Source organism: Labeo rohita, chromosome 3 (assembly GCF_022985175.1).
Source record: "Labeo rohita strain BAU-BD-2019 chromosome 3, IGBB_LRoh.1.0, whole genome shotgun sequence".
NCBI lineage: Eukaryota > Metazoa > Chordata > Actinopteri > Cypriniformes > Cyprinidae > Labeo > Labeo rohita.
Window position 1 is genome coordinate 25,776,888 of NC_066871.1, and position 15,404 is coordinate 25,792,291.

Below are 15,404 nucleotides of genomic sequence, written 5' to 3' on the forward strand. Positions count from 1 at the left end.
CCGGAAACAATACGTAGGCCACTAAGGCCAGTGCTTCTCAAGGTTTTCTGTCTTTTAGAGCACTACAGCGGTGTCAGCATACACCTGTGATGACACCAAACCAAAAATGTCACCCTGGACCACAAAACCAGTCATAAGGGTCATTTTTTTAAAATTGAAATTTATACATCATCTGAAAGCTGAATAAATAAGCTTCCCATTGGTGTATGGTTTGTTAGGATAGAGCAATATTTGGAGAAAAGCTATTTGAAAATCTGGAATCTAAGAAAAATCAAAATACTAAGAAAATCACCTTTAAAGTTGTCCAAATGAAGCTCTTAACAATGCATATTACTGATCAAAAATTAAGTGTTGATATATTTACGGTAGGAAATTTACTAAATATCTTAATGGAACATAATTTTTTATTTCAATTTCGATCATTTTGACCCATACAATGCATTTCTGGCTATTGCTACAAATATACCCGTGCTACTTTTATTTAGCACTATGGATGCTGTGTAAATTATCAAGATTATTCACCTGTCAGCAGTATTTGCCCTGTCAGTTTCTCCCTTTAATAAAACACTTAATCTTGTGTTGTCACAAGTTTTGATTTTAAGGAAATTTGTTTATACCTGAAGTCCAGATGGGATGTTTGGTAGCTGTAGTTGTAGGTTAACAAGTATAAAATACCATAAAAAGGTCATGCGACTCACAATGTACATAACTTAACACCACCTTTCAAAAGATTTTCTAAAAAGAAATTAATACTTTTATTCAGCAGAGATGCATTAAACTGACAATAAGTTAAATTGAACAGTTCCATTTCAAATTAGTTCTAAACAGCCAAAATTCTATTTCAAATAAATGCTGTTCTTTTGAAATGTCTAGGCATCAAGTATTCCATTAATAAAACAAATCATGGCTTTCACAAAAATATGCAGCACAACTGTTTTCAACATGGATAATGATATAAAATGTTTCTTGAGCTTCAAATTTGCATATTAGAATGATCATGTAACAGATTGCTGAAAATGTCTTTTTAGAATAAAAGCAGTAATTTTGAATTGTAATATTTCAGACAATTACAGTGTTTACTGTATATTGATAAAATAAATGATCTTATCAAGTCATTTGAACCTACTGTCAACACTACATTTCAAGTCAAAAATGTATGTTTTTGTACATTTTCTGGAAAAAAAAAAAAAAAAAAACTCCACTGGTTGTGAATCACAACTGAAAAGCTGCTATTTATTTATTTTTTTTAGAAACGAAGGTCCGGCTTTAACATGTAAGTAAGGTCACAGGACTTAGAATGGGATGGACACTCAAGAAGGTGGGTGGAGGGTGGTTGCCAGGGAGGGCCAAGCTCATGATTGGGTGGGCCAGGCCCGCCCAGGCCTTCTGTGGAGTCAAGCCTGCTGAAAAAATTGATGTGTTTGCAAGCACCCCTGACTAATTTTGGACGGGAATGTAAGGATTTCTTTACTAAGGATTATTGTAGATGTTTTAAAGAATTTTAATCATTAAACAAAGTCACACACCATAACAGACCAAGCATACATAAAACCAAATATTCATTTATACTCTAAAGTATCAAATCTTTGCAATAGTAACCTACGCTAACATTCTGTATTTGTAAGCCTATAATATTTACAGGTATGGTGTCCCTGAAACATTGAAAGTCTAGTAAGAAATATAAAGGCACATTTTGCATAGGCATCACCTGTTAAAACAGGACAGGATTTACATTCAAGCTGGTGTGCAGTTGACATGCTTCACACTGACATGAGATTTCTTGCACGAAACCCTGAATACATAAAATAAATAAACACCAGGATGTATAAATCCCAAATAAGAATAAAAAATAAAAAATCAGGCACACAAACACACAAATGAAAAAGTAAATAAAAGTAAGAAAAGACTGTGATAAACAACTATGGAATGTATATGAACAGTTTATGAATTTTAGGTGTGCATTCGTTGCATTCTAAAACTTGATATAAATGATATAACGACACATTGATTGGTTAAGCTAAGATCTGAATGTACAACAGTTAAAAAATATATAAGCAGAAGATGTAATGCACACAGTAAGATGAATTCATAGTGGCTTGGAATCAGGAATCAAGAATCAAGAAAGATGTCCAGGGGTGTTTTGGGATTATTTTAGTCATCCTCATCATCAAATTTCACGTTTGCATCATCGGCATCCAGCTGCAAAAGGATAACGTAACGTATGCAGTCACAATATAGACAAATAAAAATGCATAGGTGTGAATGAGTTTTGAGTTTTGGTGAGTGAAAAGGTCATGCAGAAATGCATAGGCCTATAAAAAAGAATACTTACACATTTCATTTCCGTGATGGTGAAGACGTGACCAGTCATGAACATTCTCAGAGGGATGGTGAGGATCAGGACGAAGGGTAGGGCAAGTGAAAACGAACTAGATTTTACTGCCCACAGAATCACCAAACATATCACTTGGATCAAAGTGTACAAGTGCATCCGCATAGTGGGCACCTGTAGGGAAACAGAGAGAGGGAAAGATGGGTACCTAGATACTGTAGATGGATTGATCAGTAGATTGACAGATTGACTACATGGCCAAAAGTATGTGGACACTACCTTTGGTGTTTGGGTGTCACCAAACACTACTGTTGAAAAGTTTGGGGTTGATAAGAGATGTTTAATTTTTCTGTCATGACAACTCTCAGAGAGTTTAGCATGATAATCTACATGACAATGGTAATGTGTTTGGTGTTGGCGGAAAAGATCTGCTACACTGCTGCTGCAGCAGAGCAAGTACCGAGATTTGCTACTCGCAATACATTCAAAGACATACTGCTGTAAGCATGTAAGAAGTACTGCTGCTGCACATATTACATATGAAGTAAACCCTATATATAGCATACATGAAATCAGATCTATACAGGTAGAGCTGGGGAGGGTGAAGGGTTTCTGAAGCGCGCTGCAACTGCTACAGCAAGCAATAGTTGAGCAGCAAGCTCATTGGCTGCTGATAGGAAAAGAAACCAATCAGCTGTGCCATGTGATAATGATGTCATTGTCTTAGATTGAGTCAGAGCCTGTGCCATCTAGAGTTTCATGACAGAATTTTGCATTGAATCAAAATACAGTAAAAACAGGAATATTGTAAAATATTACTGTAATTTAAAACAACTATATTCTATCTTAATATATTTTGAAATGTAATTTATTCCCCGTGAATTTTCAGCATCATTATTCCACTCTTCAGTGTCACATGATCCTTCAGAAATCAATTCAGAAACATTTTCTATTATTATCATTGTTGAAAACAGCTGTGCTGCTAAATATTTTTTGGAAACTGATACATTTTTCCCTTTTTTGTGAATAGAATGTTCAAAAGAGCAGCATTTATTTGAAATAAAATCAATACAAAGGTCTTTATTGTCCCTTTTGATTAATGTAAAGCATCCTTGCTAAATAAAAGTATTTGTTTCTTTTAAAAAAAGTAGACAAACCCTAAACTTTTAAACAATAGTGCACTTTTTTTTGCATATAGTGTATATGTGTGTCTGTAATTAAATCTTACACGGGTGACAAATGGAACAGTTGGGTGATGCTTTTTTCGGTGTAATAAGCAGAAGCATACGGTCCCAAAGCTGGATGCCACTCAGAGAAGTGATACCCATATAGAGAAAGATCCCAAACAGAGCCGTCATAGGTATCATCTTCAGGATGGGCTCCATGAGAATTGAGACCCCTGTGGGTAAAGAGTTTTAATGATTCTGTGTATTGCTCAATTTGTTATGCAATTACATTTTTAAAAAAGGCAATTAAAATCTAATTGTGTTTATTAAGTGTTATTATATCAGATAAAAAGCTTGCAACTCACCAACCATTACGGCCACCAAAATACCACTGACTCTTTGCTCTAACACGCGTTCAATCTGAGGTTTAGGGCCTTTGGTCATGACGGTCAGGGCATTGGCATGGGTGACAGATCTCACTGTAGCAGCACTGAGCCAGGGAACACCAAAGATAGAGGCAGCTCCTCCCAAGAACACTAAAAGAAGGAGGTCCAGATGGAAACCAGAGCCCTTGACCATTTTTCTCTCAGGCTTACTCACAATCAGCCTGGATGGTATGAAAAAGTTGTGAGGTTAAGACAGTGTTGCTACACCAACATTCTGACTACCAAAATTTTCAAGCATGAATGTTCATTTTTCTATATGTGACACTGGACCACAAAACCAGGGGCAGTTTTTTGAAAGTGAGATTTATACATCACCTGAAAGCTGATTACTTAAGCTGAAGTATAGTTTGTTAGGATGTGACAACATTTGGCAGAGATACAACTATTGGAAAATCTAAAATCTGAGGGTGCAAATAATCAAAATATTGAGAAAATCGCCCTTAAATTTGTTTAAAGTGAAGTTCTTAGCAATGCATATTACTAATCAAAAATTACATTTCTTGGAACATGATCTTTACTTAATATCCTAATGATTTTTGGCATAAAAGAAAATTTTTCATTTTGGTCATTTTGACCCATACAATGTATTGTTGGCTATTACTACAAATACACCCTTGCTGCTCATGACTATTTTTGTGGTCCAGGGTCACATATCTTCTTGCTGTTTTCTTTATGGTGAAGATCTTTTAGCATATTCTGTTTTGAATATTACACTCACGTAGTGATCTGGGACTCAAGGAAAATAAGGATGAAGACCAACAGGGCAGGAACAACACAGGCAAACATCATCCAGATAGGGAAGGGCTTCTTCTCACCAAGTGGGCTGATGAACCAGCCTCTAGCAGATGTGTTAGACACGGTCAGCCCCTTAGGCACCACCAGTTTCTAAAGCAGGAAGTTAAAAAACACAAAGAGACACATGAATGGAACTATCCATTATAATGTTCAAAATCCTAGAGTCAGTTTATGCTATGGGTCCAGATGCATGAAGCATGTTTATCTTCATTAGCTTGTTTCGCTAGGGAGCTTTTCACAATCGCTTTGGGTCAGTTCTCACGTAATTTTTTTTTTTTTTTTCAAATCTCTGAACAATTGATTTCTTGTACACCAGATTTAATTTTTTTTTTTATTAGTTGAAGCAAAAGTTATGTGTTTTGGCACTTGTGTGCTAAAGAGTAAGTAAAATTGTCTACAATTTGCTTGCTGAGCAAACCTGATGAGTTGATTCTCACACCAGGGCATAAAATGTAAAAATGGACACCAAATATGGACACTCCATTTATATGCAACACATTGCTACAAAAATAAACGTACTAGATGGGCGGAAATATAACAGTATACATACAGATATGCCTATATTCTTTTATTGGATTTTTCCAGTAAACATTTACCTACTGGGTCAAAAACAAAAATTTAATTTGTGTGTAACAAACATTTCCAAGACCTGACTGCCATGGTAAAAAAACAAAAACAAAAAAACATCAGAACATTTTGACCAGTACAGCTCTACATCAACTGATTAGCATTAATTTAAAGTGTCTAACCTGTGTGTAGGCATCGCTGATGCTGATATCCACAGCAATCATGAAGAAGATGGCGATTGGTACACCAAAATCTCCAATCATTCGACGGATCTGATGGAGTACAAGGTTTCAATAGTAACACGATCAGTACATTTAAAGGCTTAATGTTTGGTTGGATGGTACAATCTGCAATTGCTAAAATGCCTCTTTATTATTTTTCCCCATTATACATCACTACTGCTTAAAATATCTTTATTATCTGAATCTTTAAAGCAGTTTTTGGCTAAACAGTATCAGAGTTTTTAAATAATAATGGTAAACTGGGCACACTTACAGGGCCAGGAAGGAAGGTGCTAGTTTTAAACCCACGGAGATACAATGCAATGAAGAAACAGCCAAACATAAGACACATGGACAGCAGGGCAGTGTTGGGATAGGCTCTCTCTACTATCTCATGACGTTCAGTAATATTGCCATGTTGCGAGACGTTGACAAGCCTTTTGACAGGGTGGAAGGGGTCTTCCAGGGAGGCGTTCAAGTGTTCGTAGTTCAAAATCAAAGGATGCGCTTGGAAAATCTGAGAAGAATTGAGAACGAGAACAAATGAAGATTTGGCGACAAATTATTTGCTGTGAATCAATCTAATGAAGTGTGTGCCCATATGGAAGACTGAAATACCCTGATAAGCTTGGCAAAGGTCTCGTAGATGAAAATGAGAGAGATCAAGATGGAGAAGATCTCTTGGGTGAAGCGGGAGATGAAACGGACAAGGAAGCTCCCTTCCACTGCCACAATCACCAGCACAATGATGATCAACCACATGCCCACCCAGACACGGCCCACGATGTACTCATAGCCATAAGCCTTGCAGAACTGAATGGGAAAGATGAATGCATTTAGATGGATGAGAAAAGACATACAAGTGGTGATAATCTACCTCATTAAATCACAGTTCTCACTGATAAAAGCATCACCTGAAAGAACGCCTCCTCAAACACCATCAGCGGACCGGTAAACCCAATGATAAGTACTGGTTGAGCTGCAAACAGGCAAAAGATGATACCCTGCACACAGGTAGAGACCATCATCTCAGAGACCCCCATCATGTGCTCCGTCTTGTCCGCTAAAATATAAAAAGATTGAATATTCAGCATTTTAAATGTTGCATTTTTTTTTTTCATTTTGAATATCTGAAGAGCCTTTTTACACTATACAAAATGAACTTTCATGGTTGTTAAACATTTTTAATGGAAACCTATAATTTCACTTCAGAAGATCGACTCATCAACTGGGGTCATGTGGATTGCCACTTAAATGGTTTTTGAATGTTTTTTTTTTTTACTTGCATAACATCGATTCAAAGAGAGAAATTGTTTTTCATATGAAGAAAGTAAGTCATATGTGACCCTGGACCCCGAAACCAGTCATAAGTGAAATTGTTTTTGAAATTGAGATTTATACATCATCTGAAAGCAAATAAGCTTTCCATTGATGTATGTTTTGTTAGGATAAGACGATATTTGGCCGAGATACAACTATTTGAAAATCTAAAATCTGGCGGTGCAAAAAAACTCTAAATATTGAGAAAATCCACTTTAAAGTTGTCAAAATGAAGGTCTTAGCAATGCATATTACTAATCAAAAATTAAGTTTTGATATATTTACAGTGGGAAATTCACAAAATATCTTCATGAAACATGATGTTTACTTAATATCCTAATGATTTTTGGCATAAAAGAAAAATCACATATATATCTAGGGCAGAATGAGGGTACAAATTTTCATTGTCAGATGAAGTGTCTTTTAAATTATTTCATTCAGTCTCAGTGGGCAGTTCTTGGCCTGGATAGAAATGTGGACCAGATTTTATTCCGCAAATCAACACTAAATGCGTTTTAGTTCTTTTTCAATGGTGTGACTGATTAGTTTATGTTTGGAGTGAATGTGCTCACCAAGAAGTCCTCCGAAGGTAATGGCAGGTGAAAGGGCAGCGAAGTAGATGAAGATGACAGCAGACAGCACCTGAGGGTCCAGTGCATCGGTAAAGTCGCTAAGGTAATGCTTGTAGCGGCGTTTTATGTCTTTGACCATACCGCCAAACGGATAGCCGGTACGGGCCAGCGGATCCTCCCGTGGCTTCTCAGGTCCAGTTGGGGCTAATAAAACAATTAGACACAATTAACTTGATGTAATTCCAGATTTAACACTAAGATGGCCTAGACGGACACAGAGGGAGGCTGCTCCATGTAGCTATTATTGATAGATCTAAACTGCATATAAATACATTTCTGAAATGTTTAATGGTATTAAACCTTAAAATGTGTACATAAAAGAACTTACAAAAAGCCAGAAGCATGAAATTGGTTAAATATTATTAATTAAACCTAAAAGTATTATTGACTCTTCCATGATACATTAGTTGTTACGTTTCTTATTTGTAAGTGGATAAAAGTGTCTGCTAAATGACTGAATATAAGTGTGAGTGTAACTATATTAAATATTTTGCAGTAATGCCAGACCAGCATCTATACACTAAAATAAAATGTAAAATTTAGATCTTGAGAAGTAACATAACCAGACGCAGACTGAATCTGCAGACTTTTTTACATTTTCTAGACTTGATCTTTAGGAAATCTGCACTGAAATCTGCACAGTATTGCAGAATATATGGTTAACTGATGTTTGTGCTATTTAGATTATTTAATAAAGACAAGGGGAGTGAAGGATTCGTTTATCTCAAAATTTCAAATGAAATTAACACAGGGACACCAGTATCAGCACCGTGTCATTATATAAAGCCTGACCTTTGCCCCCAACCATGATTCGGGTATCATAAGGGCGGACTCTTTCACGCAGCATCTTCTTCTGGAAGTTGATGATTGGTTTCAGCATGCTCTCATCCTGGATTTCTGTGGGTGGGATCACAATGCTGCAGTCCATGAAGTCTGCCATGGCTTTGGTAAGATCCCTATCATTTGTAGCTAGGTAAGCCTCCAGAGTAAACACCTGTTTGCAGGTACAGAATTAAGACATTAGAAAAGCCTTTATTTGTGACCTTGGATCACAAATCCTATCATAAGTAGCACAGGTATATTTGTAGCAAGAGCCAGCAATACATTGTATAGGTCAAAATGATAGATTTTTTCTTCCATGAAGATATTTTTTTTACATTGTCTTACTGTAAGTATATCCAAACCTAATTTTTCGTTAGTAACATGCATTGCTAAGAACTTCATTTGGACAACTTCAAAAGCGATTTTCTCAATATTTTTTTTTTTTTTTACCCTCAGATTTCAGATTTTCAAATATTTGTAGGTTGGCCAAATATTGTCTTATCCTAACAAACCATACATAAATGGAAAGCTTATTTATTCAAAAAAATGTATCACTCTGACTGGTTTTGTGGTCCAGAGTCATATTTTACTTGGTTTATTCAATAACATAGTTAACATAGTTAACACTGTCCATAGTTCCTCTTTACCCAGTCAGCCATCAGCGACGCCATGGCCCGGCCACTCTCATGATAGTCCATTCCACTGTGACTGGGGCCCATGAGGAAGAAGACAAAACGAACTGGAACTGAAGCTTCCAGAACCCCTTCCATCACCACTGAATCCCGTAGTCGTGCAAACGCCACCACTGGTTTCTGGAGGTTCTCCACCACACCTTGAGATCGGTGTAGAAACAAGAGCATGAAATATGCTGTATGACAGAAGAAGTGTTTTTATAGAATAAAAAATGAAAGTACTCTCACCTGATAAAACCACAGAGGCCTCCACACGATCAACCATGTCTCGCTGAGGAGGAACAGAACCGTTCAGAAGTCAGTAACTGAAACTGGCAAAAACAGGTCTGGAATATTGTAATGTAAAGGATGCATTTTTTTAAAAATGTTTATTTTAAAACTAGCGTTTTTTAGTTATTTTTAATTCTTTGGATGCCACATCTGAGAATCTGACTTTAAAGTCTAAAACAGACAGGACAGAAGGATGGTGTCACTGTGATTTTAACCAGTAGGACATCCTAGATAAAAAATGTTTTGATGGTCCTGGAACAACAGTCCTATGAACCAGTGATAGTCTTCATCCTAACTATTTACTAGCCTAACATTAAGAGGTAAATGATAAAACTATGCAGTGCCATAACAGCAGCTTTACCTTTTTCTAACAACAGACTGGTTGATGTGACTGCTAAAGGACCAACATAGATAGATAGATTTAGATAAGAATTTAAGTATTTGTAATTAGATTAAATTAGATTACATTTTACAATACTTGTAAGCAGACTACAGTTACTTTTTATGGATTACAAGATAACATATTATTTACACAATAGCAATAAATTGTTCATAATTTATAGATTCTCCCTAATTACTCTTTTTCATCTTTTTAATTTTCCTTTCTAAAAAAGCCTACCGCTTATATACACTCAGAAAGTCTTCCAGTTTTGTGGACATTCACACTAAGATCAGTCATTAGTCAGGTGGCTGCACAACATTTGACCACTGGATTTACAAAAATCATTGGTAATGGTCACAACATGCAGGTAAACAAATATAATAAAATAAAATATTTATAGTGTTTTGATTTATTTTAAAATGATTTATTTAAATGTAACATTTTTATTATTTCACTTTTTTTTTTTTTTTAATTATTAGTTTTTTTTAAACCTCCTGCAGTTTCTTCACAAACCCCAGTTTGGGAAAACTTGACATAATGTAATGTTTAATGCACTGTTGCTAATAACAATGAATTGGATCTATTTTCTTACTCATTTGTAGTTTTTCATCAATATGATGCAAGAATATCCTATTTTAAGCGAAAGGTCAAAAGTAATCTAAAATCGAATGATTTACGTTACTAACTACACTTTTGTCATGTAATTTGGAATCAGTACCAGATTACAATTTGATAGATAGATAGATAGATAGATAGATACCTGTTTGGTGATAGAGAATGTTTGCAGCTCTATGTCTGCTGAACCAGGGGCTACAGTGGGCTCTAGTTGACTGTGAAACAAAAACAATGAATCATATAAAGTTTATAGTCATATACAGTCATATTCAGTGATTAATATAAACCCATGTGAGTCATATACCAAATAATGAGGATTTCTGAAATACAAAATAAAAAAAAAAACTATTCCCAGGACTACTATATACAGCAATAAAAACTGCAATAATAACTTTCCTCCACATACACATAAACATACAAAGCAACACAGAAAACATGGAGTCTAACCTGCGTTTGCGTTGCAGTATGGTCACAAGAGCGTCACGGTCAGTGGGCCGGATCTCTTTTTTGAGCAGAAGTTGTTCCACCATCTTTTGACAAACGCTTGATAAGCTGCTCTCATCAACATCCAGCAGCACCGCCCCTGGTTATAGTCACCATAAAGAACATAGTTAGTAGAGCTAACATGAACATTAACTGGTCACCACTGAGCAGTGGTTCTCAACCAAAGGGTTCTGGAGTCCACTAGGGGGCCTCAGCAAACTTCTCACCTCGCCTGAGCCCACTGAATTTTAACAGACCCCCTAAAGCGTGCAGTGAGTTTGGTGGGGGTAATTGAGAATGAATGTGGGAAAGTCATGTCAGAGGAGGCAATGCCTCCATTGCAATATGATTGGATATGACTTGTTATGTTCGGCTGTGATTGGTTCATGTGCCTCTCGTGTTTGCGTGTGATCCACGTTCGCAAATCAGTCTGAATGAACAATATAATTATGTTAATGGGGAGATTCATGTCATGTCATTAGAACAACTTTGGAAGAAGCTTTGATTCGCTTGGTGTGTTTTTCAAGATCCAGTCAATGATATGGGCCTCTGCATATTTCAGTGTTTATCTGGGAATTTCCTGACCCCACTTACCCATTTCCTGTCTTCCCTACCCTTTAGTTAAAGTGTCTAAAGGCCAGAGGAAACATGTCACTCGGTGTCTCACCTGTGCTCATGACCTTGCGGAGTTGAATGAGGCTTTTGAAGGTGAGATAGGAAATGTGGGGTTGACTCCACTGTCCTGTGGCAGGGCTTAAGTTCTCCTCATAACCCAGCCAGCGTCCCATTTCCTGCCACACCTCCCCACGAAGCTCATTTAACTCCACGTATGCCTAGTGTGGATGAGAATTTTTATTAAGGCTTTCACAGAGAAAGTCAAAGATTACGAGTAAGTGAATGAATGTGTTTCTGTAAATCACCTCTGCATCTCCTCTCTTGATGGCATTGGTGTTAGTATTTCGGGCAGCTGAAAAAGGGAAATGGAAAAAAAAAAAAAAAAGGAGTGAATCACTAAGGTAAGGTTTGTGCGTGTGTTTATATATATGCTTGTGTATGGCAAACACACCTTCTAAATCTCTAGAGAAGGTGAAGGTCTGATGCTGCTCCTCTTCCTGCTGCCTTATCTGCTCTAAGTCATAGCTGCCTTTGTGTCCCGCAGGCGTCCTATAGAGGGCGACAGAGAGCAAACACTACAACACACACACCAGGGCACAGATCCGACTGTCACAGCTCCACACACTCACCATATCTTATGCACCATAGGGCAGACTGAACTCCATCGTCTTACAAAGCGACTCAAGCCATCCCTGATACAAGAAACATAAACCTCACTCTGTCCAGCCCTCGCACTGCCCTGGTCGGCCACAAGGGCGCGACATTTTACAACTTTACTGTCTGTGAGTCTAAAATACTGTAGTGTGAAGTCATCCTCTATTTTATTCATTTTATTCAGGCTTGTGAACATTCATCACCACCCACAACATTCCATTTAAAAGTCCATCAAATAATAACTTCTGATAATCGAAGATTTAAGTAATTAGCACGTTTTTAGAGATTGTCAGATGACAAGCTTCTCTCAAAAATAAACAGCTATATAAGTAAATGAATATAATAACTGACTGGCAATTAAATAAAAGTAGATACAATTCTTCTTCTTCTTCTTTTATTATTTATTTATTTATTTATTTATTACATTGCATTGTATTGCATTGCATTGCATGGTTATTTTCATGACAACACATACAACTATACATTGTACGGGTCAAAATAATAGATTTTTCTTTTATGACAAAAATCTTTAGGATATTAAGTAAAGATCATGTTCCATGAAGAAATTTTGTACATTTTCTACCATAAATATATCAAAACTTAATTTTTGATTAGTAAAATGCATTGCTAAGAACTTTATTTAGACAATTTTAAAGGCAATTTTCTCAATATTTTGATTAGAGTCCAGATTGTCAAATAGTTTGAAAATAAACAAGCAAAAGTTGTGAATATTGATTTTTTTCCCCGCACTGCATTGCATTACATTGCATGGTTATTTTCATGACAATTATTAATTGTCAATATGTCACTAATTACTAAAATCACTAAAATTGCACTGAATTTAGTTATACTTGGTTTAATTTATGCTCATTTGCAAGCAACTGTACCTTGATATTATCAATTTTTTAAAATCTTGCTGATGGTACTTCTAATAAGGCGAATAGCTTTTATTTGTCATGCTGCCCCCAAATGTTTGTTTTGAGAGTATTTGAGTTTGAATAATAAAATAGCCATATCATCATAATTTTTTTTTAAACATTACTGATTCTAAAACGAGCTTATTTTCTCTTGTGTTAAATATTTCCTCTAATATTTGTTCGCTTTTGATTGACACTGTATTTCTTAGAATCTAAAGCTGTGGCTGAAAATACAGTGAACCAACTTTATTTGCATTTCTATCAATGTGTGTGATACTTACAAAGTGAATGGAGATGGTAGAGGTGACTCATTGTCCTCATAGGACAAGTCGTTGTCCTGTAGAGAGACAGAGAGAGAGAAAGAGAGATATACACTGTTTAGTACACATTATGGCTTGTATAAATGTAATCCGTGGGTGATCTACATAAACTGCTTAATGTGCTATGAGATGCTCTCCTCACCCCTTCAAACGATACTGCTTCCATCATCGAGACTGTCTTCTCTTTGTCCCAGAACTCACACATAACCTTCATTCACACAGAGAAACAAAATAATACAGTCAGACTGTAAGAACTGCACACCTGCTGCAAGCAGTGGTTATCCTTCATTCATGTGCTCCCCCTTTATTAAAGTGTCACTATACACACATTACAAATGAATTTCAACAAACTGCTCTTGAGAACTAGTATGGGTTATACCAGTAAATTTTACTTTGACGACTCCTATAAAATATTTACGGTATATTATTTATGAAAGTATATACATTGACTTTGACTTGTTCATCTAGCTTTAAAAAAGCAAGGCCTTCGTTTACAAGCACTGAGGATCAGACCACAACTCGTTTTCGTGTCTTTCAGAGGCTCAAAACTGAGACTCACCCTAAACTAGCACAAGGGTGTGTAAGAGCCACAAACAGACAATTATCTGAAGACTGAACTTCTATCGTGTGATAAGGACTCCTCTGTCCCTCATGGACAAAGACAGATAGAGCACATCAGAGGGGTTTGGTGAAGTCTTGGCGCTTCAAGTCTCTCCCTACTACTTCAACAGTATGGTAAAGACGGTAAACAGAAATGTATTCCTCACGGAAATAAAACCTGATCATCTTTTCCACGTTTACTAGAAAATTACTATGAAATGTAAAATTATTTTATTAAATGTTAAAGTTCATTCAGTTCCACATTAGTTGGGATAAATCTAGTGGAGGGAAACATGCACTGCTTCCTAAAATTCTTTATTAGAATATTGCAACTAATTTCTTAAATATGATAATCTGACCCTTGATTACAAAGACTACATACAGCAAATACACTGAGGAAAGTTGCTCTACAGACAGAATTACACACCTAGTGTCAAACTTTTCAATAAACAAAATATCGACTGCACCAATTTAAAGAAAGACAAATGATTTTCAGTAAGACGAACATTATAAATCTTACATGTACATATTTAAACTTGCTGAAATTTTCTTTTATCTTAGCATTTTTAGCAATCTAAAATTAATAACAAATTTAGATATCCAACTTGGAAAAATGAGCTAAATGCAGTTGAAAAACAAAAACGCTGACTCCCTTATAAGACACACATTCACAGTCTCCAGGATAAATGCTCATGTCTCAGTCTTTTGAGATATTTAGGAAAAATGTAACTCTTAATAGAGACAGTATCTTTGATATAAAGTTCAGATTTCTTCCAGCAACACTTGTAAAATGACTGATAAATTACAGCTGCAAGTAACAGTGAGATCTGTACATTGAAAAACATAACAAAAAATTGGTGTAGAAACAATTTTCACTCAGAAATTGATAGTATATTTCGCAAGCAATTACAAAGAAACAGCAAGTAACGCAATGAATTAAACATGAAATTTTAAAAAAACTGAAATAGTATTTTCTTCTCAAACAGTCTTTGCATTATAACTAGTTTTTTTGCAGTGTACCTTTAGCAGGTGTCCCCCTGTCTGCAAGTGACCACCCTCTCATTTTAACCTACTTTTTCATTTGCACCCACTCAGATCTTCATATAAACGCTTAATTTGATTGTTTAACAGAGCACAGCGCACCCTTACCTGAGCCCAGGTGGTCCTGGCGGGTCTCTGTGCTGGGTTTCCACGTCTACACTTCGAGCGCCCAACTCAAGACTGACCTCGGACAGATTCAAAAGGCATGGGTGGAGATGTAGAGGTAATGGAAAAAGAGAGAAAGACGTAAAGTCACGTAGTGCGCGGTAACCCGAAAAGCGACGGCATGCGTAGAGCACCCAGGGGTGGCAGGGAGTGATAAGACTCTCATAATCAGAGAAATAGCCTTATCGATGGGGCCACCTTACAACAGGAATACCCCAACCCTAATACCACTCCCAAAAAAGTCACCATAGTAAGAACATGGTAAGAGAAAGAGAAAAAGTTTAAGGGCCTATAGTTGTACAGACTCAGTTACCTGTCCTAATTCTGAATCAAAGGGCATGGGCTCATG

General features: G+C 36.4%; 1 protein-coding gene across 1 annotated transcript; it reads right to left on the reverse strand.

The window, feature by feature from the left end:
* Window positions 1-1,477: 1,477 nt before the first annotated feature.
* Window positions 1,478-15,161, reverse strand: slc4a1a (solute carrier family 4 member 1a (Diego blood group)). The gene is given in 22 exon segments (XM_051099096.1): window positions 1,478-2,199; window positions 2,333-2,506; window positions 3,561-3,596; window positions 3,598-3,731; window positions 3,864-4,105; window positions 4,663-4,829; window positions 5,489-5,578; window positions 5,802-6,044; window positions 6,146-6,340; window positions 6,442-6,590; window positions 7,420-7,623; window positions 8,272-8,473; window positions 8,949-9,133; window positions 9,222-9,264; window positions 10,406-10,475; window positions 10,708-10,843; window positions 11,411-11,576; window positions 11,664-11,710; window positions 11,810-11,907; window positions 13,211-13,266; window positions 13,392-13,457; window positions 14,999-15,161. Coding segments are annotated over 21 exon segments (2,748 nt in total). The 5' UTR covers window positions 13,455-13,457; window positions 14,999-15,161; the 3' UTR covers window positions 1,478-2,151.
* Window positions 15,162-15,404: the final 243 nt, after the last annotated feature.